Source organism: Gallinula chloropus (assembly GCF_964237585.1).
Source record: "Gallinula chloropus genome assembly, chromosome: 1".
Taxonomy (NCBI): domain Eukaryota; kingdom Metazoa; phylum Chordata; class Aves; order Gruiformes; family Rallidae; genus Gallinula; species Gallinula chloropus.
Window position 1 is genome coordinate 42,946,317 of NC_140085.1, and position 23,923 is coordinate 42,970,239.

Here is a 23,923-nt window from a genome sequence, read left to right on the forward strand (position 1 = left end):
ATGTATTCATTCGACACCATTGCTATGCTTTCAATGTCAATTCAAATTATATTGCTGTCGTCACTCTTCAGTGGCTCATCTGCTGCCACTATGTGACCTGTCGCCATGCCGTGCATGTTAGATGAATTTCTCAAGAAAGACCCCTGCCATTTTTTGTTCAAGAGCTACTTTCCAGGTTTGCACCCACATTGTCTCTAAGCTCTGTCCTGTAGGGCCATTTGGCCATTTTACGTGAGGCAGTTGAAATCTTACTGGTTTATTATGTTTTGCTAATTGTTTCCTCCTGCTACCCCATAGAAATTCAATTTGCTTTTCTTTGCTAGGCTCTGTGGTATAGCCATATATGTGTCTGTATATATATATGTATATGTGTGTGTATATATGTGTGTTTACATGTATATATATGTTACTAGGGCTCAGAATTTGTTTTGGCATAGGGTCATTTGTATGTTCCTCTGCTCTCAGCAGTTTTGTTTTCCTCAGGAAGTTCTCCAGGGCCTAGAAGTTTAAACTCTCCTTGCTTACTCACAGAAGTGAGTTTTACCACCATGTTCATTTTGTCTGTTTGGACCTGCATACTTAATTGGAAGCATTTATAAGAAAACAGCCAGTGAGAGAGCTTCTTCTCAGTCTATATGTAAACTTCCAGGCCATCCCCTATTCATAGGTCTGCATTGCTCAGCGTGATGTGTAAGGCAGGCTTCCTCCCTAGCACAATGGCAGAAGTGTCTAAATGGCTCTGCTACAAAGCGTCCTAATTACTTGCCCAAAGAATATTCACAGAAGACAATCTGAATCCAACCTATTGAAGTTTTTCCCCATACCATAAAACCTTTATATAAATATTCATAAGGCAGTGGCAGGGTGGGGGGTGGGGGTGGACCAGTGAGACACACTTCACAGCCTGCTAATTAATGCCTTTACCCAGGGTTTTAGTGCTCTGCACCTAGACCAAGGGCAGGTATCTGTTTGTCATGGGCTTTGAGGATCTTCAAGAGCCTACAATAGGAGTTCAGTGTTATAATCCCTCTCTAGAACTAATTCTTTGTCACTTAAGAGCCAAAACTCCTTAGTTCTACTGGAAGCTGAGATCCAAACCAGCAAAGAACTTATACAGGTGAATATCTAACGTGGGAATGACTTGATAGGTCCCACTGTATATTCATGAGTTGCTTTAGGTGCATTGAAACCTACTTACAAGGTTTAAGCATGCTCATACTATTAACTCACTATGCATTTTTAGATAATGTTTTCCTCAGATTCTGCTTGCCGTTAATTGACACAGCAATTCATTACAGTATTAATTGGCAATAAAAATCATTTAATCTTGGTAAATGAGTCATTGCAATTAACTGAAAACAGATTTAATAGTTATGTTGTATTTAATTTCTTCATGTTATAGTGTTTAGTTTGTAGTAAAAATTTGCCTGTGAATCATAATGACATTCTCAGGCTTCTTGATTTTTGTTTCAAAGATTTAATTTCTTATTGCTAGAAAGTCACAGTCAATTTGCAGTTGGTTATTGAGTGTTGACAGCTGATTGCCACAGTGTATGAACTTTCAGTTCTATTGAACTAATCTGAACGTCAGAGTATTGCTGCAATGAGATTCTTGATTCAGACCATGTTATACACTCGGTGTAGGATTGCAAGTAACAAGAGGTCAGAACCTCCATTTTGTGGTTCAGTGCACAAATTAAGGCTTTTCATGGAGTGCCACCACCACCTGAGACCTGGAAAAAGGCTTTTTACTGCCTTAGTGAAAGGTTGGATTATGTGGGGAAATGGTTATTGCAGTAAAGTGAAATTTCATGTTTACAATGATTGATTAAACCATGTATCTATTATCTTATGGGTCTATTATTTCCACATTTTGGGTCAAACCTTGTTCAACTACGTTTATGTCTGATGATAGAATTCAACAGGGATTAGAAGAGAAAGAATATGAACTAAGAAAACTGTAATTTTTTTTTATCATAAAGTTGTATTCTGTCTGCTATTACTGTTAGGTAAAATATGTGTAAATTAGATGTTAGAAGGGTGGGCGTAGAGACTTGTATGCCTATAAGCTGGTGCTGTGTTCTGCCTGCATTTACATGGGCCTTATATAGTTTCCTAGACAGATTTACCCCACACCCCCCTCCCAAGATGAAGACAATATTAATTAAATACAAATGAGCCAGATACTTGACTATATAGATCATTCCAAATATCTGTCACTCTCCTGAGTCCCCATTCCCAAATGTTATTGGTCTCAATTCCAAAATCATCTGAACATACAGTTTTGTGGGTGATGTGGGGCAGGACTAGGATGGGACTCCCATTTCTCTCGTGGTATTGTTTTCGACTTATGCAGAATCATAGAATCGTTTCAGTTGGAAAAGACCTATAAGATCATCAACTCCAACCATTAACCCAGCACTGCCAAGTCTACCACTAAACCATGTCCTTAAGTGGTACATCCATGTGTCTTATCAATACCTCCAGGGATGGTGGCTCAATCACTTCCCCAGGCAGCCTGTTCCAGTGAACAACCCATTCAGTGAAGAAGTTTTTTCTTACATAAAACATGAGACAGCATTTGACCTCAAAACTATATCAAATGGTAGATGCAATATAGATAACAAGGTACTGAAGAGAATAAAAAATTGAGTCAAGGAAGGAAATGTGAACAAAATAGTTTTTTCAAATCTAAAATAGATTTTCTAAATCCTCTAAATTCCCCTTCTTTGGACCTCATTTATATTTAGATTACATCTCTTCCCAAAGTAATAATAGGAAAATAAAATAATGTTGTTTGATCTGTTCGTACTGACTTATAAATTTTTGAAATCAGGTTCAGAATTGCTGGAACAAAATGTATGTTATCCCACCAAAAGGAGAGGCCTCACTAATTGGGACTATGAGTCCTTATAGCTGTAAGGTCTGGATGAGGGCTTTGAGAATCCCAGTGCCATCCAACAGCACGAGTCTCCCAACAAACACCCAGACCCTTCCCATTGTCATTGTCTCTGAGACAAGGTAAAATATCTGGGAAAAAAAAAACCAGTTGGGTGCACTAGATCCTAAAAATATCAAATAAGTTCCTATTTTTACAATCATTTCTTTCTTTAGGTAGTGCCATAAAGTTTAAAATCCAAATATGTCAGGGCAAAATCTCTGTTAGTATTAGACTGTACTTAGAGTCAACTGTTCCGGTTTGACCTATTCAACAGTGAGTTTTCCAAAGACTTTTGTAATGGCACAAACAACAACAACTGAAAAGTGAAACACAGGTATAGGACAGGCACCCAAGTTGAAGGTTAGCCAAATCCTTAAAATACTGGAAAGAGTTTCCTGACTTCATGGATACTCCAGTTCTTAACTTGAAAGTCTCCCAAATGGTTGAAGTTCTGCTTCAGAGTTTGCTGAGAATTTCTCAGTCTGGATGGTGTGGAGCAGCTTGGAGCTTATTTCGTATCTAAAATATGTTTCTAATTAAAGAATTAGTCATCTTTCAGGCACCCTTTCAAAATTAAAACTTGTTGTACCATATTAAAACACAATTGTAGCATTAAGCTCCACATAAGGTATTAATGACATTAATTCTCTTCACTACATCCTGCTGGCTTGAAAATTCTGTGGGCATGAGAAGATAGGTTCCCTTTTTTCCTCTGCCTGGGGAGATGTGAATCTACATGGCAGTTGCTCCTCAAAAGCACTCAAAATTCAGATACAAACAATCTGCAGGAATAGGTGGGTCCGTTGTGCTTCTGGTGAACACATGTTGGGTTGGCTCTGGTTGGATGCCAGGTACCCACCAACCCCACTTTATCACTCCAGACCTCAGCAGGACAGGGGAGAGAAGATAGTGGACCCGCTCCAGCACCTCAGTGTCTTTCTTGTAGTGGGGGCCCAACACTGAACACAGTACTTAAGTTGCAGCCTCACTGGTGCTGAGTACAGGTGACACAATCACTTCCGTAGTCCTGCTGGCCACATGATTCCTGATGCAAGCTTCCTCAGAGGAGTAGAATGGTTTTGGTATGTAGCATAATCCCTAGACTTATATGAATACTTATACAATAATCATCTAGGGTAACCACTCTTTTCACTGTTATTATTGAAAAAAGAATTTCACCAAGATGTTTTAAGTACCTCCCTGAAGCAAAAATTTCCCTGTCTAAAGAGTCACCTTTCAGGAAACTTACTGGAGCATGACTAGAGGGATAATAGTTGAGTAAAATCTGCAATTCCAGCATCAAATAAATGAGAAAGAAAAATATTTAATAATTAAAGACTTCCTCCTTTAGAGAATACATTTCTTTCAATCTACCCCCTACCAGCACGTTCACAGGATTTGGTCTAAGGCTGTTCGTTAGAGTCCACAAGATGATTTTACACTTTGAAATAGTTTTCAAAAGAGAAAGTTTCCAACAGCTTGATTTCACAGCCCCTACTATGCTTGAAAACATATATTTCAGTAAATGTGCCTTTGAGATGACTTGCGTAAGGTGCACTCACGAGAGTTTTAGATAGCTATTATCCAAAGCTGTAGAACTTAACTGATCTGTAGATGTAAACAGGTGGAGATGCATTGGGGAAACATAGTAAATACTTCTAAAAATGTTTCCAAAAACCAGTTAAGTACAAACTCCAAGATTTTGTGTATGGGATTTAAATTTGTTTTACTTTTCATTGAAGTTCTGAAATGTTTCTACTGCAATGTTTCTTGTTTGTTAGAAAGGGGATTGTAAGTGTTTTACACTTAGGTGCTGGATGTAAGAGGTAAGCCACATATTATTTCATAATTATAATTCATAGAATCATAGAAGCATAGAATGGCATGGGTTAAAAGGGACCACAAGGATCATAGAGCTCCAAGCCCCCTGCCACAGGCAGGGACACCAACCTCCAGGCCTGGATCTACACAAGGCTGCCCAGGGCCCCATCCAACCTGGCCTTGAACACCTCCAGGGACAGGGCATCCACCACCTCTCTGGGCAGCCTGTTCCAGTACCTCACCACTCTCTCTGTAAAAACCTTCCCCCTAATTCCTAATCTAAACCTTCCTTCCTTTAGTTTTAGTCCATTCCCCCTTGTCCTGCCAGTGTCTACTAGTGTGTATATTGCAAGTCTTGACACATAGTTTTGCTAGAAATCAAAATCATAAAATGGTGTCTGTGGAATACCCAAAACATTGAAGAGGATCATGCAATAAAGTTGCCCTTAGTATGTATGTTTAAACAAAATCCAGTTCTGTTCAACTCTCTTTCTTAATTTTCCAGTAGTCCAAAGAGAGACGTAGATTCATTTTGAGACCAAATGCCTGTAGTTTCACTGATTTGATTGAGTTTTTGTTTGTTTGGTCTGGACTTAATTTTTATTTATGTGACTCCATTAATTTGCATATGTTGCTTTAAAAGGCAATCTGGGTAGTAGCAAAGTTATATAAAGTGTGTCCTAGGAAACACTGCTTGATGAGTGCTTTTTTGAATAGCACATCCCATTTCTATCATAATTCCCAGTTTGCCTCAATTCATACTTGAGACAATAGTGTAACATCTTTGGGGAGACTGCAGTCCTCTTAAGTCCCTTCTGGCTTAACTTTGAACACTAAAATCCATTTAACATCTTCAGCAGCAAGCCAGTCATCCAGCTTTCCTGGGTTACCTAGTTCTGTAGGTCCTTAAATTACTGAGATATCTTTGTATTTAGCTCAAGAGTTTCACAGGCGCTTCATTTCACTCATCCATGCATGTTCAGAAATACCCGTTCTGGAAAGATAAGCACCGCTCTCCCACCTAAAATGTGTATTTTCAGCTTCATTTCAGTGAGCAGGCACTTGAATGCTACATTGGTTACCAGAGAAGCCTTAAAACTTCCTATAGCCAATGCTTTGGTTAACTGTCTGTGTAGGGAGCTGAAGTCTATCAGACCATTTTTTTCTGTCTTCAGATGGTGTCTACTTCCACGAGATCACAAACAGAAGGTGACTTCTAACATTTCTACATTGTGTGTAGTCATAGTGAAGGTGAAAGCAGGTTACAAGCAGATTGGATCACTGTCTGTGGTATCCTGAGATCCTTCCCACCTTCCACTGATGCTTAGAAATTCCAGAGGCTCCACAAGCCCCAGGCTTGTAAAATTCCAATGGGGTAGCATGAAAACCAATCAAACTGGAGTCCTTGTTCCTTGTGCGCCTACAAATGCCCTGGAAAATCATAATTACATGTGATTTATTAACCTTAGTGGATACTGTGAGGTTTATTCATGGCACTGTTCACTGTAAAGTTGTGACAAGTTAAGTAAACAGAGTGCCTATTAATGCTCTGGCTCTTAATGCTAACTTCTTTTATATGAAACCAATTGTTCTTGTTCTTAGTTTGTTTTTTTTAACACAACTGTGTTAGTAAATACACACAACCATTGTCAAATTGTAAGAGGAGTTTTGTTTTGGCTTTATATTTAGGGCAGGGAAAGTCTCACTTTCTCAATCTGTATTGAAATGAGCAGCCTACATTCCAGCATAAGGAAAGGAACCGAGTCTCTTTATAGGTACCCAAACATGTACTGATGCCTAAAATAAGCCTACACAGAAGGAACTGTGGGTAAAAAGAAAAATAAATTGAAATTTCCCTAAGGCTGGTAGAGTTCTCAGACTAATCATGACAAAAGATTTAGACACTTCAACTTCCAGGGAGAAAAAATATATGAAATTGTAGGGGTAGGCTATTAAAGTATTTTGGTGGTATTACAGATTTTACAGATGCCATTACTAAATGAGATGAATCCATAAGAGAGAGACCTTACTCAGGTAAATGTAGATCATTTTCTCAGAGGGATTTATAGATAGCTCCTGTCAGTTAGAACTTCAAGACTGTTAGCAGATTGTGCTTTGATTCTTTTCATTTCTTCCGTCAGTATAAATCAAGAATTATTTCATTTGAGGCAATGAAGCTACATCTTCATGAGACAAATGAAAGGTATTAGAAGTGGGTCCTGTGACCTTTCTGTCAATGAAAGGAGCTAAAATAAGGAAATGACAGCTGTTGAAGAACCCTTTCGTTTGTCATTACAGGTGATTTTGCATGGTATTAGCCATGTTTAAGGTTCTGTGTTTACTTTTGGAAGTAGAACCTACATAACAAAAGTCTTTCTGATGTACTTAATTTTATTATTTTTAAAAGTGAACAGTATTTAACATTTATTTGGCTAATCACATGTAGATTCTGTACTTTATCATTACACCAGTTTTGCAGTTTGTCTTCCTCTCTTTAACTTCATTGCAGCAACTTTAAGGTCCCACTTCTACCCACCAGACACGTACAATTTTTCTTTTAGCTACCCTGTATAAATATTATTCTTACCATACCATTTCAGTTTGTTCCACAAACTCTAATCCTTCTCCATTGAAGATACTAGCATCTTAACCTAAAAATATGACTTTCAAAATGGTTTACAGTGTATAAAAATACTGATGTAGAGATAGTAAATGAACTAGGGCATAAAGATTGATCTACCTCACTCAATTTGAATGAGCATCATTTGGGACATTCACATTTAGGCACAAATTGTTGCATCTCAGTAGTCTTTCTGTGGAGTCGAGTCAGTTTGTGTTCTGGAAAATCTGAAGCTGGCTAAATAATCCTTTGTCCTTCTAAACAGATTGTTAAATGTCTCGGCAAGTAAAATGTGTATTTGAATACAAATTTAAAAACTGCTTGGCCAATTGAAGACATTTGTCTGATAACATGGGCCTGACAAAACCCAGTAGCAAATGCCTAGCCAAATGCATTAAAATAGGGCAAATATGCAATGAGAAAGTCCTAGTATAATCCTCCCAGTTTCACCAGTGGACTTAAGTGAGCCAAAAGCCATGTCATTGTGTTTAAGGGGTGTGTACAGATTTATCCTTCACAGAATTTTTGAATCTTTTCAAAACTTGTGTAACCTTCTGGTGTTCGCAGCTTCCAGTAGAAACTGGAATAGTGTCAGTAATAGAAGTGTACGTAGCAGAGCTCTCATAAGACACGGTTTGTTTTAAACAGGAGCTTTTGAGTTTCTCAAAGAGAAAATTATCGCATACTGCCAGTGAATGTATATATCCTTGCTGGCATCCCAAGAGTTCCTGTGCTCTTCTACGGCCTAAGGATCCACAGACTGGGTCCTGCACATATAAATTGAAATTCCTGTCAGTTTTAATACCAACAGATCCTTTCTGTCCGTGGTTGTAATGCATTGCCATTGTCCATTTATACTAGATGAATGCTTATGACTTTAGAGTCTATCCTCTTTTCTCCCAAATTAGATTTTGGGCAGAAAGAAAATGTTGAGCGAGATGCAATGCTTCTGGTGCATGTATCAAATCCACATCTCTCCAATTGAGAGACAAGCATGTTGTGTGCGACCATGACAAATGCTTTGTATGTGTTCAGGTAGGTGACATAGATTACTCTTCCCTTACCCACCAATACTGTAATGGAGGCAAAAAAATCGTTGAGTACTTGAGTACTTTCTCCATATTCCAGGTAACCAGGTCTCCCATTTCCTGCTGTAGAGGGGCCACATTTTCCATAGTCTTCCTTTTATCACTGACATATCTATAGAAACATTTCTCATTGCACTTGATGTGCTCAGCCAGATGTAATTCTATCAGGGCTTTAGCTTTCCAAACCTGATCCCTGGTTGCTCAGGCTATTTTTCTGCATTCCTCCCAGGATACCTATGCTTGCTTCTGCCCTCTGTAGATTTCCTTTTTGCATTTGAGATTCCTCAGGAGCTCCCTGTTTATCCATGCAGGGCTCCTGGCATTTTTGCCTGATTTCCTCTTTTTTGGGGTGCATTGCTCCTGAGCTTGGAGGAGGTGATCCTTGAATGCTAGGCAGCTATCTTGGGCCCCTCTTCCCTCCTGGGCCTTGTCTCATGGTACTCTACTAAGCAGGCCCCTGAACAGGCCAAAGTCTGCTCTCCTGAAGTCTAGGGTATTGAGCTTGTTGTGTGCCCTCCTCACTACTCTGTGCATCTTAAACTCCACCATTTCATGGACACTGCAGCCAAGACTGTCCTGGAGCTTCACATTCCCCACATGCTCCTCCTTGCTGGTGAGTACAAGGTCCAGCATGACACTTCTTGTTGTCTCCTCTATCACTTGGAAAAGTAAGTTGTCATCAATGCGTTCTAGGAACATCCTGGATTGCTTGTGCCCTGCTGTGTTGTCCCTCCAACAGATACTGACTGGGGTGGTTGTAGACCCCCAGGACCAGGGGTTGTGAACATGAGGCTGGTCCTGTCTGTCTATAGAGGGCCTCATCTGCCTTTTCTTCCCAGGACTAAACCATGTTGGCATCTGAATGCATACTTAAGACTGGCAATGTCTACTGTGCACACAGACCATTAGTGCCCTGTTTGTAGAAAATCTTGCAGACAAGTACATTACCCAAGCGTGTCCCAATTCCTATAAATAAGTCATTCTGATGTCAGAATCTGATAAATGCCATCTTGGCTGCTGGTGAAGCTTGTAAGTTCATGTTGAGCGTAGGTGAAACCATAAGGAGGTTGCCCTTTTGTCCTCTTGAGTCTAGCAGCTGATATCTTTTGACACCGCTGTGTCAAAAGGGACAGTCATAATGGACTGGTAAAATTACAGCAGCCTGGTATAAATTACAGTGTAAGATTACACCTGATCTTGTATCCTGTGCAGCAAAGTACTATGTTGAGTGTAGCATCTCCAAACATATTTTGTGTCTTGGGCACTGTCCTCAGAATAACCTTTTTTACAGAGGCTTAGGAGAGGGGTCTCCTGTGGATACTTGGAGCTTTTTGCCTCAGCGTCTCTCAAAGGATTCTCCAGTCCAGAACTCAAAGGTTTAAGGTCCCATTCCTACTTTTCTGACTTACTATCCTGTGACACAGTGTCAAATCAAGAGGTCCTCCCTCAAAGACATTTCTTTCTGTTAATTTTGAAGCTATTATTTATTTTACCTTTATGCATGAATAAATTTACAGCAGTAAATCAAAAGCAACTCAACCAAGGACAGTAAATGCAAAAGAAATATCAGACTCATGTTAGGAGGAAGAAAAACTGGTTATTTATACTTTTTAAACAGGAAAAATATTCTACAAGATCTTATTACACCCAGCACTTGAGTCAGAAATGCATCTTCTCTGTTTGCTCACGATGACTGAACACGAGACAAGGTCAGCCACAAATCAGTCAGTCCCCGTGAGCGGAGAGGGGAGCATTTTGCCACCATTATTGCTGACTTCATGGGCCTTGGGCACTGGGGTGAGCACTATTTGGACAGAATATAAAGAGGAACAAGTCTCACAGGCTTAGACAGAAAACTTTGGTTTTGAAGGAGGACAGAAAAAGGGGAAAAAAAGCATCTAATGATATCTCACTTGTGTCCTTGATGGTCATAGAAAGATAACTATCAAACTGGTTAAGACATGATCCCGCAACTCAGTTGCCTTGTTCTACAAAATATCTTTAACAGTTTCCTGAAAGCAGAACAGATGATTAAGTATTTTTTAGCTTCATAAAGCAGCACCTCAACCAATAAAATTCAAACTCTTTTGAGCACTGGCTGAAGATGTCAGTCAGTGTCACAAGACAAATCAAGCTGATTGTCAGGCTGATCCAGCTCAAACATGAGGATCACAGATTTACCTACAAACCCACAAATTTTACATCAGTCTTGCCTTCTCTTTTGTGAAGATGTTGTCATTATTACTATATTCTTTTAAATTAAATGTAAGAAATTTAAATTTGCTATTTAAACAGAAGTACGTCATATAGACTAAGCAAAAGGGATGTCAATTTAGTAACATAAACCAAAATTAAATACTTTCCTTCCACCTTGTCTCTAAACTGTTAGCTGGTCAGCACTAACACACTGTGAACACATCAGCGCTCTATAGGATGCATTGTTGTGTTTTGCAAGGGCAGTTTAACCAAGTAGCTCAAGGGGAGAGTCGCTGCATTCACTTCTCCTCATACACTGGCACACAGCTTTTCTCTGATTCCTCAATCTCTCCCTTCCCCAGATGAAAGTTGCTTTCGTCTCCAATTTTGCCACGTATTTGTAGTGGGTAGAGTCAGGACCAAAACGCCTGACAATCCCTGCATATGTGAGAAGGCGAATGGCTGTGAGGGTACTGTGAAGGGGCTGTGGGAGCACAATACGTGAATAGCAGAGGAAAGAAGGTGTATGAACTCCTAATGTCTCCTGGCATTTATAAAGACTTTCCATAAGATTTACTGGGTCTATAAGTGTGTAATGCACCAAAAAAAGTGAACCTTGCCCCCTTTTTTTCTTGTTCATTGAAGCTATTGCTCCTTGTCCATCAGACCTCCATGTGGAATTTAAAAAGTGGTGGGACGCTCTCACGCCCAAACCCTGCTTCGTTAGCATATGAATGCACAACTAATTGTTTAAAGTAACAATTAGGAGAACAATAGATAAAGGAGGAAACTGGAGACAGCAACTAACACCTGTGAATCAGAACTGAAACAGCTTTCTTTTACATAATTAATTAAAGAAGCAGGCACAATGCACATTGACTTGAAAATGTGGTCCAAAGACAAGGCCGGTTCGTGTAAATCCCTTTTCAGTGCCATTACTTACATGTAAGGTTTGATCTTTTTGTAAAAATCTTAGTCATGGGTGGATGTTGCTAAGTGTTGTAAGGGTGGGTTTTGGTTGGTTTTTTTTTTTGCAAAGGGGGAGAGAAAAACATTTCAGGGCAATTGCAGTTTCATGGGAAGCAGAATTCCCGATGGAGCTATTAAAACCTATGGACTTCAGATAGGTAGAAGAAAGTCATTGTAAGACACAGAACATTTCTAACCTTGCAAACAGCAATTACGATTTAACATCCTGTAATCAGCACTGCATACTTTTCAGCATTAAAGAAAAAGAAATGGATGCTATGAAACTGTTTCATTAAATTATATTTATTACAGAATGTGAGCAGAATTCTGTGGCTCTTTCTCAAGGAGGCAATCCATATGTGTGCTCAACGCACTCATATGCAATTATTTCTTAAATAGGTTATATTGTGCTTCTCTAGAACAGTATTTAATGAAGCTAGTTAACATTATGACTCTTGAAATGACAGTCTCAAAAAAACCCCTATATCTGCAATTTACATATATTAAAAAGTATTAATGGGCCTAGTCATCTATTTGCACACATCAGTAGTGTTGCTACAGTTGTGCTGACATGAAAAGGATAACAGTGAAGGTTATTCAGTAGTCAGAATGAATCAATGAGTATTTATACAGTTAGATATTTCTCTCTGGAGAAATATAATGCCATTAAAAAGTGTGTAATATCTAGCCTTCTCTCTCCATAAAGTTTATGAAGGTAGAAGTAGCTTCACATACTTCAGCTGTAATATTGCTGATGAGAGTACACAGTGAAATGACATTTAAAATAATTTGTTCACTATTTTAAATATTATCAGTAGTACAAAGTTAGAGACAAGATGTACAGTTCTGAAATCACTGAAGGAAAAGTTTAACTTGCATTGACTTCCATGTTATCTAGATTAGTTCTTTGTAAAGGACCTCACAGAATAGGGTTTCTTCAAGGGGGAGTTGTGTGAATTGTAAAAGAGAAAGTGTGGTTGTGATGATAAATGCAGGAAATGGAAGGGGAAAGGAGAAGGGTACAGGGGAAGGGGTAAAAACTGTATGGAACATAAAGAAAATAGACATATTGTGATAATAAAGAAAAAAACTATGGAATGAAGCTTGGAAAGAATACATAATTCGAGTCTTGAGTGAATAGTTAAAAGTTGAATAACTAATACCAAAAAGCACTTTGTGTCCTTTTTATGCTACAGTGTTGATGGTATTTTTATTCTGTTTAACCACTACTTACCATTCAAGGTCCAAGATAAGGACAAAGTAAATAATTCATTTGTAATTAAAACAGTTATCATCTTGTTGGAGGGGAGTGTATCATCTGTACTTCATGATCCTGTTAGGCTTCTGGTTTTGATATTGTAAATTCATTGCTATTTTGCAGATTTGGTGTACGGATACTACAGGCAACAACGGAAGTTGATAGAAGAGATTGATTGGTCATATACAGGTGAGCAAAACTGTCTATTGAAAAAAACAATTTTGCTTTGATATTTTCATGTTCATTACTATAACTTCACAAGCCTGTTACGTCTGTATAACTTTTTCCATATGCCAAAACAATTGGTAAAGTAAAAATGTGGGAAATGGAGTCTGAAAAATTTCAGGAAAGTTGCACAAGGGAGACTATTTTCATTTCTTACATCTGTTACTTTTGGAAAGTGAATGGCATCCGTAAAAACATAACCTTACTTGATGAAGGCTGAGCCAATAATTTGTTAGGTCCTCTTTTATCATCTGAATATTACTGTTGCAGTAAGTTTGAAAAGCAAACAGAAAGGCTCAAACAAGACACAGCACATTGTGTGGGTAAGAACATATCCCTATACTGCATATGAACTCCTGCACTTTACTCCTGAGCACCTGAGCATCCTTTCCAGCTCCCACCCTGGGCTCTCTCATTTGCGTAAGTGAAGTTATACACCCAAATTCTGCACGACCTCTGCCTCATCACAAAAGGGGTATGGGGAATTCACAATCTGCCTCCTACAGTCTTCTGTAAAAGTTAAGCGACTTGGAGTAATATTGGAAAGATGATTTAATCCAAAATGATAAGTATATTTTACCCAGAATGTAAGAAGTGACTTCCTGAGAATGAGCATAGGCTCTTACATTTTTAATGATTTAAGTTACTGTTTCAAAACCTACCAATTTATGAAACGAAATAAGGACTGTCCGATTTCGGTATTTCATATATTTGGTTCAAAATATGTTCCTGTAGTTAAAGAAAGTTTCACTGCACTTTTTCTTTCTCTCACTCTCTTTCCCATTTTTCAAGACATTTTTTATCTTCCAGGGTAAAACGTATCTAACAAGTTTTGAGCCTAGAGAGAATTGAAACAGGCAAGTCATAAACCCTTCAAAATGAGATTTATAATGAAAACTCCCACTTACACACATTGTACTGCAAAATCCAAGAATAAGATCAATGAATACAGCATTTCATGTTCAAAATACATCAATTTTTTAATATTGCAGTTAGCGGAATGCAGGGATAAGCCTCCAGGATTACAGGTGACCAGAGGGCAATTTATGAGTTTACTTTAAAAAACAGCAATAGGATAAACATAGCGTAGGATATCAGAGGACAGAGCTCTTTCCTAGCCTGCATGGAGCACCCACACACTGTGCAGCTACTGCAACAGCTTCAGGTCATGTTTACTGGGTATTTTGGATGGAAAACCACCACAGACTCTGCAAGCCAGAGGATTCTGTTGGTTCTCTCCCTCAACATGTGAGATACCTTCGCGTAGTCATCTCACTTCATGTGCCTGTCCCTAGTGACCCTACTGCTGGTGAAACCCCTCTCCCTGTTCAGACCTATAGTAGGGTGCCTGAGGTGGCCGAATGTGAGAGGAGCCTTGTTCAGCAGCATGCATCCTCACTGACAGCCTCCTGCCTCTGCAACATTCTTCCCCTGCACCATCCTGCCCCTGCAGCCTTTGACCCTACAGCCTCTTGCCCCAGCAGCAATCTGCACCAGTAGCATCCTGACCTTGGTCCTGCTACCTCACCAAGTCCTCTGCCATGTGGGCTTAGCATGCTCCTGACAGTCATAAAGCCAGTTCCAGGCATGGTCAGACATGGATTTTCAAAGGCTTTTTGGAGAGGCTATATGTAAATCAGATACTCCATGTCTAGGGCTGCTAACTGTATTGCCAGCCATGTAGTATGTGGTGCTTTCCTGAAATACCAGGTGGTTTGTTCATGGCACGAGGTGACTCAGCTTTCCTTAAAAAAATCACGGTCTTCCTGAATGTGAAAAACAATTACAAAAATTAACACTGTGTGTTGGAGGCACAGAAGTCTGAGGCATACTGGGTTTGATCCCATGTACTTATTTATTTTAATCTCATAATTTTATTCCTGGGGCAAGTAATATTGAGTAACTACTATACCAAGCTCAGACATGCGGTTGTGAGGCACAGATCAACATGCACATTTATGAATAGATGAACTATGCCTTTTCAGTTCATCCTTTCCTCAAACACCAGTTCTGTTCCTCTGTCTTGTTACATCCTCACTGAAAGACCTGAGCAATTAGCCTCTGTGTGTGAATAAGGTGCTATGGGTGGGCTTTGGCATCCCACAAGTATAGAGTTTAATTCACCATAACTAAGAAAGATCAACCAACCTGGTCAAGTAATCAGAGTTTGAGCAGATGTAATTCTCAGTATCAAATGAGAAATTTCAGATACATTAGCTGCAGTAGGTCGATATACTCCTATATGGGGATGGTGCTGTGAGACGAAAGTGAGATGGAACTAGAGAAATAACTTGAATTTTACATTCTGAAATCATGTCGTTTCTGATGAAGTTTCATAATAAAGCAATTTCATATACTGTAATTTATGTGACTCATCATCTGATTTTGACTCTTGGGTAAATGTCTAATGAAGGCATAAATGTTACTGGAAACATTTTGTAGTACTTCTAAGAGCTCTGCTTCAAGCCATAGACAAATCCTGCATTTGCAAGCATGAATTTAGGGGTTTTTTTTCTGTCCTGACTTTGCATATATTTGCATAAACAAATGCAGTGTTAAAAAAGTGGAAAGTGGAAGTGTACATTTACAGATGCATACAGGTTTTTTTCAGGAATAAATTATTCTTGAAGCTAGTTCATTAGTAAAATGACTTTATTTTAACAAACTTTAATTGTATTTTTCATTAGAACCATGATAGAAATAAAAAATTTACAACGTGAATGTTTTCAAATTATGTCATGCACCAGAAGTGAATCCAACCATTTTTGTTGTAGAGAAAAACAAGTCTACTGTGAAAGTTCATTTCCTCAACTCAGTTACATCCTAATTGATGACCAAAGCTCATTTAGACATTATTTGGCTGCGCTACTAAGGTTATGCAACTTCATATTATTTCAAACCAATATAAGCTTCAACTATTTACCACCCAGATGAAGGATTAATCTTTATTAATGCATTGTTTATCCATGTTGCTTTTGCCAGAAGTAATGATATAATGTTGTTTTCTGCTTGTTTTTTATTAACATGGACAGTTGATAGTAATCCATGAAAACTCCAAGTCTGAATGTTCATGTGTAGAATTATCAAATGATACCACAATGAAGATAATTCCTTTTTTTTCCAGTGAAATTTCTTTCTGTTGGGCTTTTACTCTTGGGGTTTGGGTTCTTGTTTACAACAAACAAGTTATGTCGCTTAGGGGAAAACAGACCTGGATTCTGCTAAAAGCAAGAAATTCTAAACAGCCTTCCAGCAATCACAGAAGCTGAAGGTTTTTAAAAATTGGATTTGCTTTGTAAATGACTATCACAGCCACTTCAGCTTTCTTTGTCTCATCATTCAGGGATATTAAGTACAGTTTGTGCTGCCATTCATTATGTGAAACACTGATACACAATTGCCTTATAAATACTGGCAACTCTGATCTTGAGCAAAGAGTGATATTAGTATAAACTCGTGTCTCTGGGTATTCAAAGAACAATTTTCTTGTTTGCAGGCACAATGTGAATCATATTTTCCTTTTCTCTGGAGAGAAATTCATGAATCACAGAATATTTTAAGTTTGAAGGGGCCCTTGGAGATCATCTGGTCCAACCCTCTCTGCTCAAAGCAGAGCAAACTTCAAAGCTAAAGCAGGTTGTTCAGACCTTATCCAGCAGAGTTTGGAGAATCTCCAAGGAGGGATATGCTGCAGGCTGGGCAGTGTGCTCCACTGTCATTTTGAAGAATTTTTTTCATTTACCCAGCTGAAATTTCTCTTACTGCAACTTGTGATCACGGCCTCTTGTCCTTTGCCCTGTTACAGTTTGTCGTTACATAGCAGTAGACTTCAGCTAGGTTGTCCTCTTCCCCAGCCTCTTCAAACTTATATATCTTAGCCCCTCCTTGTACATGAAGACCTCCAACCTCCTTATCATCTATCTCAGTGACCCTTAGTGCGTTAATACTCATCTCATATTGGGCTGTGGAGGAAGCTGAAACTGGGCGCCGCATTCTTGATGTCACCTCACTTGTATGCAGTAGAGAGAAATAGTCATTTCCCCTGTCCTGCTGGCTGCACTCCTACTAATGTGGCCCTGTACTTTCTTGGTCTTCCTGGCTGCAACAGCACACTGCTGACTCACACACAAGTCATTATCTGTTAGGATAATTAATTATGATCTTTTCAGATAATTTTTAATATCTGGTATATCTCAGCAGTAAATCTTGGCAGTACGTTGATATTGCTCTTCTGGCCCTCGCACCAATACTTCCCACAATAACAATGGCTAAATGTACTGGCTGCTTGGTTTTGCTTGCACAGTGAACATGGAACTGCTCGTTTTAAGCTTAAAATTGTCATCATTCTATGTCTGATTCAACACACCCTAGAGATATTCCCCTGGTTTATCACTCCCTGTTACTATCACTGGACAGACAAAACCCTAGTTGTCAGCTGAAGGGCTGCTTTTGACACTCCCAGTCCTGTAAATTTGCGCTGATGGCTTCAAATATTGATGCCTGTAGTTTGGTTCAGAAACGAAAATGGCCTTATTTTCAGCGGTACTGGGAAAATGGAATTTTCTTTCTTGCCCAAACAAGATCTAATGTTTTAATTTCAAATCTTGTTCTATCATCTTTGGGTACTGAGAATACCCTACTGCAAAGTCACTGCTCATAAAGTTTGTGGGAAAGTAGGTCGTTGCTTATATCCGTAAAAATGCACAGGAGCATTTTACTTTTTGCCTAGCCTCAAAAGTAAGTGAGGATCTCATTGTCTCAGCTGCAACTCAAGGAAATTATTTTGACACTGGTAGCTAATTCTACTTATTTTGTGAAATGTTTTCTGCTTCTATTACCCCACAATTTGGTCCTGGTAAACAGGAAAGTTTCAGGCTCTCCCCTCATCCTCACTCCGTCTCCTTGTTCAGCAGACATCTGCTGGGCGAATGGAGAAGGCCATATATACAGTTGATGCTTTCTGCCCTGCAGCTGCAGTGGAGAAGAAGGTGTGGGCACCCATGCATGCTCCTTATGGAACAGCTCCAGGAGCAGGATGAAGGGAGGTAGAAAGTAAAGAAGCAGGGTCTGAGTCCTGTCCTTTTCAGATGAGGGTGAATTATCAGAGACGAGCTGTTTCATGAGCCAAATCCTGTGTGGGAGAGTGGGAGGCACAAGCAGGAGCCTGGTGGAAGTGGGATCCAGGGCCTGCTTGCTGAAAGACTGATTTAATAGGACAGTTCTACCAGACCAAGCTGAAATGTCTCCACTAGAGCCCTGGCCAAAAGCTGATGAAACTTCCTGCCTTCACTGGATGGATGAAACCAGATGGATGAAACCAAATTAAGTTCACTTTTTTCTTCCTAGCTAACTACCATGGCAGTATCAGCATCACTTTGTGAGAAGATCTGGTCTTTTTATCACCCCCTGTGAAATAAATCACTTTGTGTTTTATATTCACCAAATATAATCATGAGTGATGTGCTCTATCTGCTGTGAGTAATAAAGAAAAGCCAGTACTCTGGGGCCCTGTGGGTTTCTTCTGTACAGGATGCAGCATAAGAAAGGAAAATAACATGCATTCTTTTATTAACTCATATAAAAATTGCTCTGCAGAGGGTCTTTTCTTTTTTAGTAGACCTTATGGTTCAGAGACTGTCATACCTTTTCAAGCATGATAGCTCATTATATGTATTTACATCCCCCAGATCACAGAGTCACTTATGGTTCCAGTGTTTTGTCACTAAATTCACGGGCTTGTTAATTAAAAAGCCTATGACATTATGATGGTTTTGGGAAGGCTGATGATTCAGCAGCAGAAATTACAGTGTTATGCATCTGTTCACATCAAAGAGACAACATGTCCTCAAGCGGGAAGCTATGTGCTGGCATTGCTGGCCATAGAGAAATCCCTTTTATGAGATCTTGACAACTGAATCAATGACACAAATCATATTATTCAATGCAAATAAGATATCTATTCAGGTAATTGTGATCAGACCTTTGAATTCATGTGAAGTGATATGGTCCTGTCTGTTTCTAACATCCTTTCTGTTCAATCAGGAGAGCTGATCTTTGAGCAATAGAAGACTTTGCAGCAAAGTGCAATTTATTTAGCTTTGATTCAGTCAATATTTGTGGGATGACCTGAGTGGAAAACTGTTACAAGGGCATTTTTTTTGAAGGGGACGTAAGAACACCATATTCAAGGACCTTTCAAAGTTGGATGTTTGTTGGACAGGTATGAGGAACCACATACTGGTCTTCATATTACCTCACTGGCAAAATGGCAGCATTTTTCTGTCAAAAAAGATTTTATGTGATCTGTTTGACAGAGTCTCCTGATCAGGAAGGCTGATAAGACCAGTACCTTCCCCCATTTAATTCCTTAAATGTTGTAACCAAAGGGAACAACTGGATCATTTTCGGATACTGCACAGCATCTCATCCTGAGCATCAATGAGATTATTCAAATGCAGGCCATTTGATTTTGGAAGTGTAGAAATCAAAGTGTGATGGATTTGCATAGTGTGGCACTGCTGCTTTGAAAATGTCTGGCCAGGGGTCAGAAAGATCTAGAGGCTGGCCATTAAGTAAATGCATTAGGAAATGGAAAAGCTTTTTTAGGTGTGCTGTCTTCGGGAATACACAAAGTAAAATAAAAACACAGATTGTGGATATTTTACAGTAGACTATAGCCTCTGGTTAAACCTCTTCACCCTAAAAAAAGGACAATAAATGTATCCTCATCTATATACTACTGAAAGATTTCTCACTTACAAGCCCATTCAATCTGTGCTGCGGTGGAAAGGATATGTTCTCGTTAACTACTTGCTTACGAAATGCAGAGATGATTACTTGGAGCTCGTCATCACCTCCACATCATCATGATTTATGCATCTGTGAAGTTTGGAGCTCAGCAAATAATTCTCTTATTCCTTATATTTACAGAAAGCCTTCCTTTACTCACCTGCTACAGTCAATTTGCTTAGGAATTTGTTAAGAACTCTTTCACTCAAAGGCTATTCTGCTACATTTATAACAGGTTTTGGGTGGGATTTTTTCCCTAATGTATTCAAATCCCATTCGATTCAGTATGCACAGTTTGCTAATGTACTGGAATAAAAGCAGTAACTATTTCTGTGCAACATACTCACAAATTTGAAGCCATTCAGAACCTCTCTGTAATTCATTAATTCAGTAGAAAACAAACCCTTCTAGATAGTTTTTCCATGGGTCAATAAGGGTTAAAGCAGTCCTCCAAAGGGCATGGTTAGGCAAGTCTATGTGGCTAGGAGCACAGAGAGAGGTAACATGAAGAGTGAGAGAAAAGAGCCCAAGAAGAGGGCGGCATGGGGAGTGTGACATCTCTCTGAAGCAGAGGGGTCTTGTGTAGTCTCAGGTGCCCCTGAAGTCACAACCATCTTGAGGGATGTGTGCTGAGGGTGTTTTGTAAGCATACCTGACTTTGTTTGGCAGAGCATAGGAGGGGAACCACATACTATTTCAATTTGTAAACCTTGAATGCTAAGTTACTGCAAAATACTGTAAATGTACTTAAACCATGTTTTCATGCTGTACTTGGGAATTTCATTTTTGAATGTTATAATGTGGCTTTTCCCCCACAAAAAATGTACTTAAACCATGTTTTCATGCTGTACTTGGGAATTTCATTTTTGAATGTTATAATGTGGCTTTTCCCCCACAAAAATAATAACTTATGCAAAACTTTCAAATTGAGGGAAACTCATCAGCAGTTCTATTCTAGATAAAACAACATTTTCTGAAAAAAGAAAAACCCTGAACCACTGAAAAATCCAGACCTTTCTAAAATTAACTGGTAGCAATGGCACTTCCAGTTTCATACATCTACCCCCTGCCAAGAGAATGTCATCTTCTCATTTCAGAGGTAAATATGAGCTTCTACTTCAGCTGCATGTTAGAGCTGGCTGAAGCCAGTTTGTAGCTTGATGGCTGGACCTCTTGCTCTCTTGTGTATCAGCACAGCTGTTGCATTTCTTTCCACCTGCTCGCAGTAGGTAGGTCAGGAGACAGTGCAGGTGTCAGCAACATCTAGTCCGGTCTGCAGGCTTAATGTAAGCGGTAGTAATTAATGACAAAGAGGGTAAATCAGCAAGGAACAGAAATAATTTGTATTTGCAAGCAGATTACTGTCTGTCAAGAGATTCTGAGTGCTGATATATGGTGTTTACTTATAAGCAGTTGGCTTATATGCAGTATCATGATTGGTACATAAGCACAATTCTACGAAAGCTGGATCCTGTAGCAGAATTATGCAGCTTATTATTTGCATGGGGGTCAGTCATTCTAGGAAGCTTTCCCAGAGAATATATATGATTCCAAATTTAGGCTCTGCCCCTGTAATTGAACTGGACAGCATTTCTTCCCTTCACCTTTTTTCTACAACTATGGTGTTGTAGAATCACTCTTCCACAGTTAAAGTAATTCCTTCTTGTGGAGAAAGTCCTGCTGAAAGCTGGCAAGGCTTCTATTTGTTAATTTGCAGCAGACCACAGGAAAGTGGCTGTGGCACTGCGCATCCACTAAATTTATCAGCTGAATGGTTCCCTCTGTTGTTTGGTTGCTGGAATCCCAGAAATTTAGTCATGAGCATCTTGATAGGTGCACAAAGTCCTTTTTGTGAAAAGCCGGGCCAAGGCATCTATCCACATACATGTTTCTCTAGTTCTTGCCATGCTTCCACAATTATGCTTGCAATAAACTCCATATTCATCCTGTGGTGGCCTCTTTCTGGTCTCTTTCAAGACCTTTCTTTATGAGAAATTAAACTCTGGCTTGATCTGATATTGCCTGGCATTGATCCTATTTTAGGAGCCACAGAAACAATTGACTGTCTTCTTTCATCCTTTATCATAGATGCTGCATTTAAGAGCTAAACTGATTTCCCTCTGAATGTGGTATTTCTCTGTCAGTGCCTTCTCTGTCAGTGAGCTTTATCTGATGGAAACTGTGTAAACAGAGACATTTTAAAAAGGAAGTTAAGAAAATGAAGAAACTAAAAATGGAAAAGCAAAGAGAGGGACATGTTGAATGCTGGAAGAGAGAAAGAAAAATAATGTACATGTAAAGGCTTGGAAATTTGTTGTCAAACTTTTGGTATTTCCCTAGTTGTGTAAGGTGTCAGTGCAGGGCTTGTAGTTTTGTGTGGCTGGGTTCTAGTGGAGAAAGGGGCTGCAGGGGTGGTTTCTACAAGAAGCAGCTAGAAGCTGTCTTCAGACCCAACAGAGCAAACACCAGCCGGCTCAAGGCCAGAGTCATTGCTGACCAAGGCCAAGCCCATCAGAGATGGTCACAGTGCCTGTGGGAATCACATTTAGGAGAAAAAAAAACAAGCAGCTGCTTTTTGCCACCAGAGAAGGGAGTGAGAACATGCGACAAACTGTGCAGGCACCAAGGCCAGTGAAGAGGGGAGAAGGGGACGCCCCAGGTGCAGGAGAGAAAGATGCCCCTGCAGCCTGTGGAGAAACCCATGGCGGAGTGAGTGTCCCCCCGCAGCCCATGGAAAAAACAAGCACACAGCAACAAAAAGCCCACCTTATATTACCCTGCCTGAGTAACTGACAGGGAAAACCAAAAAAAAAAAATACTGTTGCCAGAGCATTTAGGAACACTGGGTCAATGGTTCATAAATTCTTTAGTCCCATTTCAGAATAGAGTGGATTGTTCTGAATGCCTGTACAAGATTATTTTTTTTTAAATTGTTATTCAAAGGCATTGCTGTGAAAGCTAGCTCTACAGTCGGGCTGTGGTATGTGTGAACAGAGCTCTCTAAGTAGAAGCACTGCCACATTACCTCTTTAATCTGCATTTTACCTGCTTTCAGAGTGTCCAGAACAGATCGAAGGTGACCAGCACAAGCAGGCAATGGACAATATATAACATGTTTTCTTGTGGAGGGGGCACATACTTTAAACAATGCAACTATTCATTTTCTTCAGCTGTAAATACCCACTTCATACAGCTTCATTATGTTACTGTAACTAATCTTTGCCAAGACATTTAACCTCCAAGAAGAGATATATGTACACCTGCCACTCCCTTTGTGACCATACCATGTGTATCTGATCAAAAGGAGAACAATTCACTTTCTCTGCATAAAAGGAACTGATGAGAATCTGTTACAAGTGGCTTGATCACACATCTGAAGTTCCCTTTGAAATTGTTTTGCCTAGAGAAGCTGTGGAGCATATGCTAAAAAGAGCTTTTCTGGATGACTTCTTGTGTCTTCTCACTCCATCCCTTTCTTTAGGGCAATCTTGCCACTCTTTCCATTTGACACTTTTTGTCATATTGGCTTATATCTTCTCTTATGGTGCAGCTGTTTACCTTTTATTATAAAATTCTTCTTTTTCCCACCACTGAATGATTGTACAGTGTTTTGTTCCTTTACTTGTCCCTGACATTCATTAACAGCTGCATGAAGGAACTGTCAGTTTGCCACTTTATCTCCCATGTTTCCAGGAGAAACTCTTTCTCCTCCCAAGTAACTAATGGCGAAAGAGCCGTCTGAGTGTTTCCTTGACTATCTTGCCGTCTCTCCCAGCTGCCTTTTCCTAAATGTCAGGGACCCTCTCCAGCGTGGTTACCATGGTGCGTCCAGCTGGCATGCCTGCAAGGGTTCACAAAAGCCAGCACAGCCACAGCACGATTGTATGGGAACGTACGATGGGGGAAGGCACTTACCTGCTCTGTCAGGGTTAAAAAAAAACCCAAACATAAAGAAAGGTGTGTTTTGATGCGTATTCTGTGTATGATTTGCTACGATATGGTAATATAAACCCCAT

The 23,923-nt window shown here is 39.5% G+C and overlaps 1 protein-coding gene across 1 annotated transcript in view; it reads left to right on the forward strand.

Annotated features, from left to right (window-relative positions):
* Positions 1-23,923, forward strand: part of PTPRZ1 (protein tyrosine phosphatase receptor type Z1) — a gene marked incomplete at both ends in the record, with an annotated part of 137,346 nt that overhangs the window by 28,371 nt on the left and 85,052 nt on the right. Inside the window, one exon of the mRNA XM_084279246.1 lies at positions 13,017-13,082. Within this exon, the coding sequence (XP_084135372.1) occupies positions 13,017-13,082 (66 nt within the window). The remainder of the gene's footprint in view (positions 1-13,016; positions 13,083-23,923) is intronic.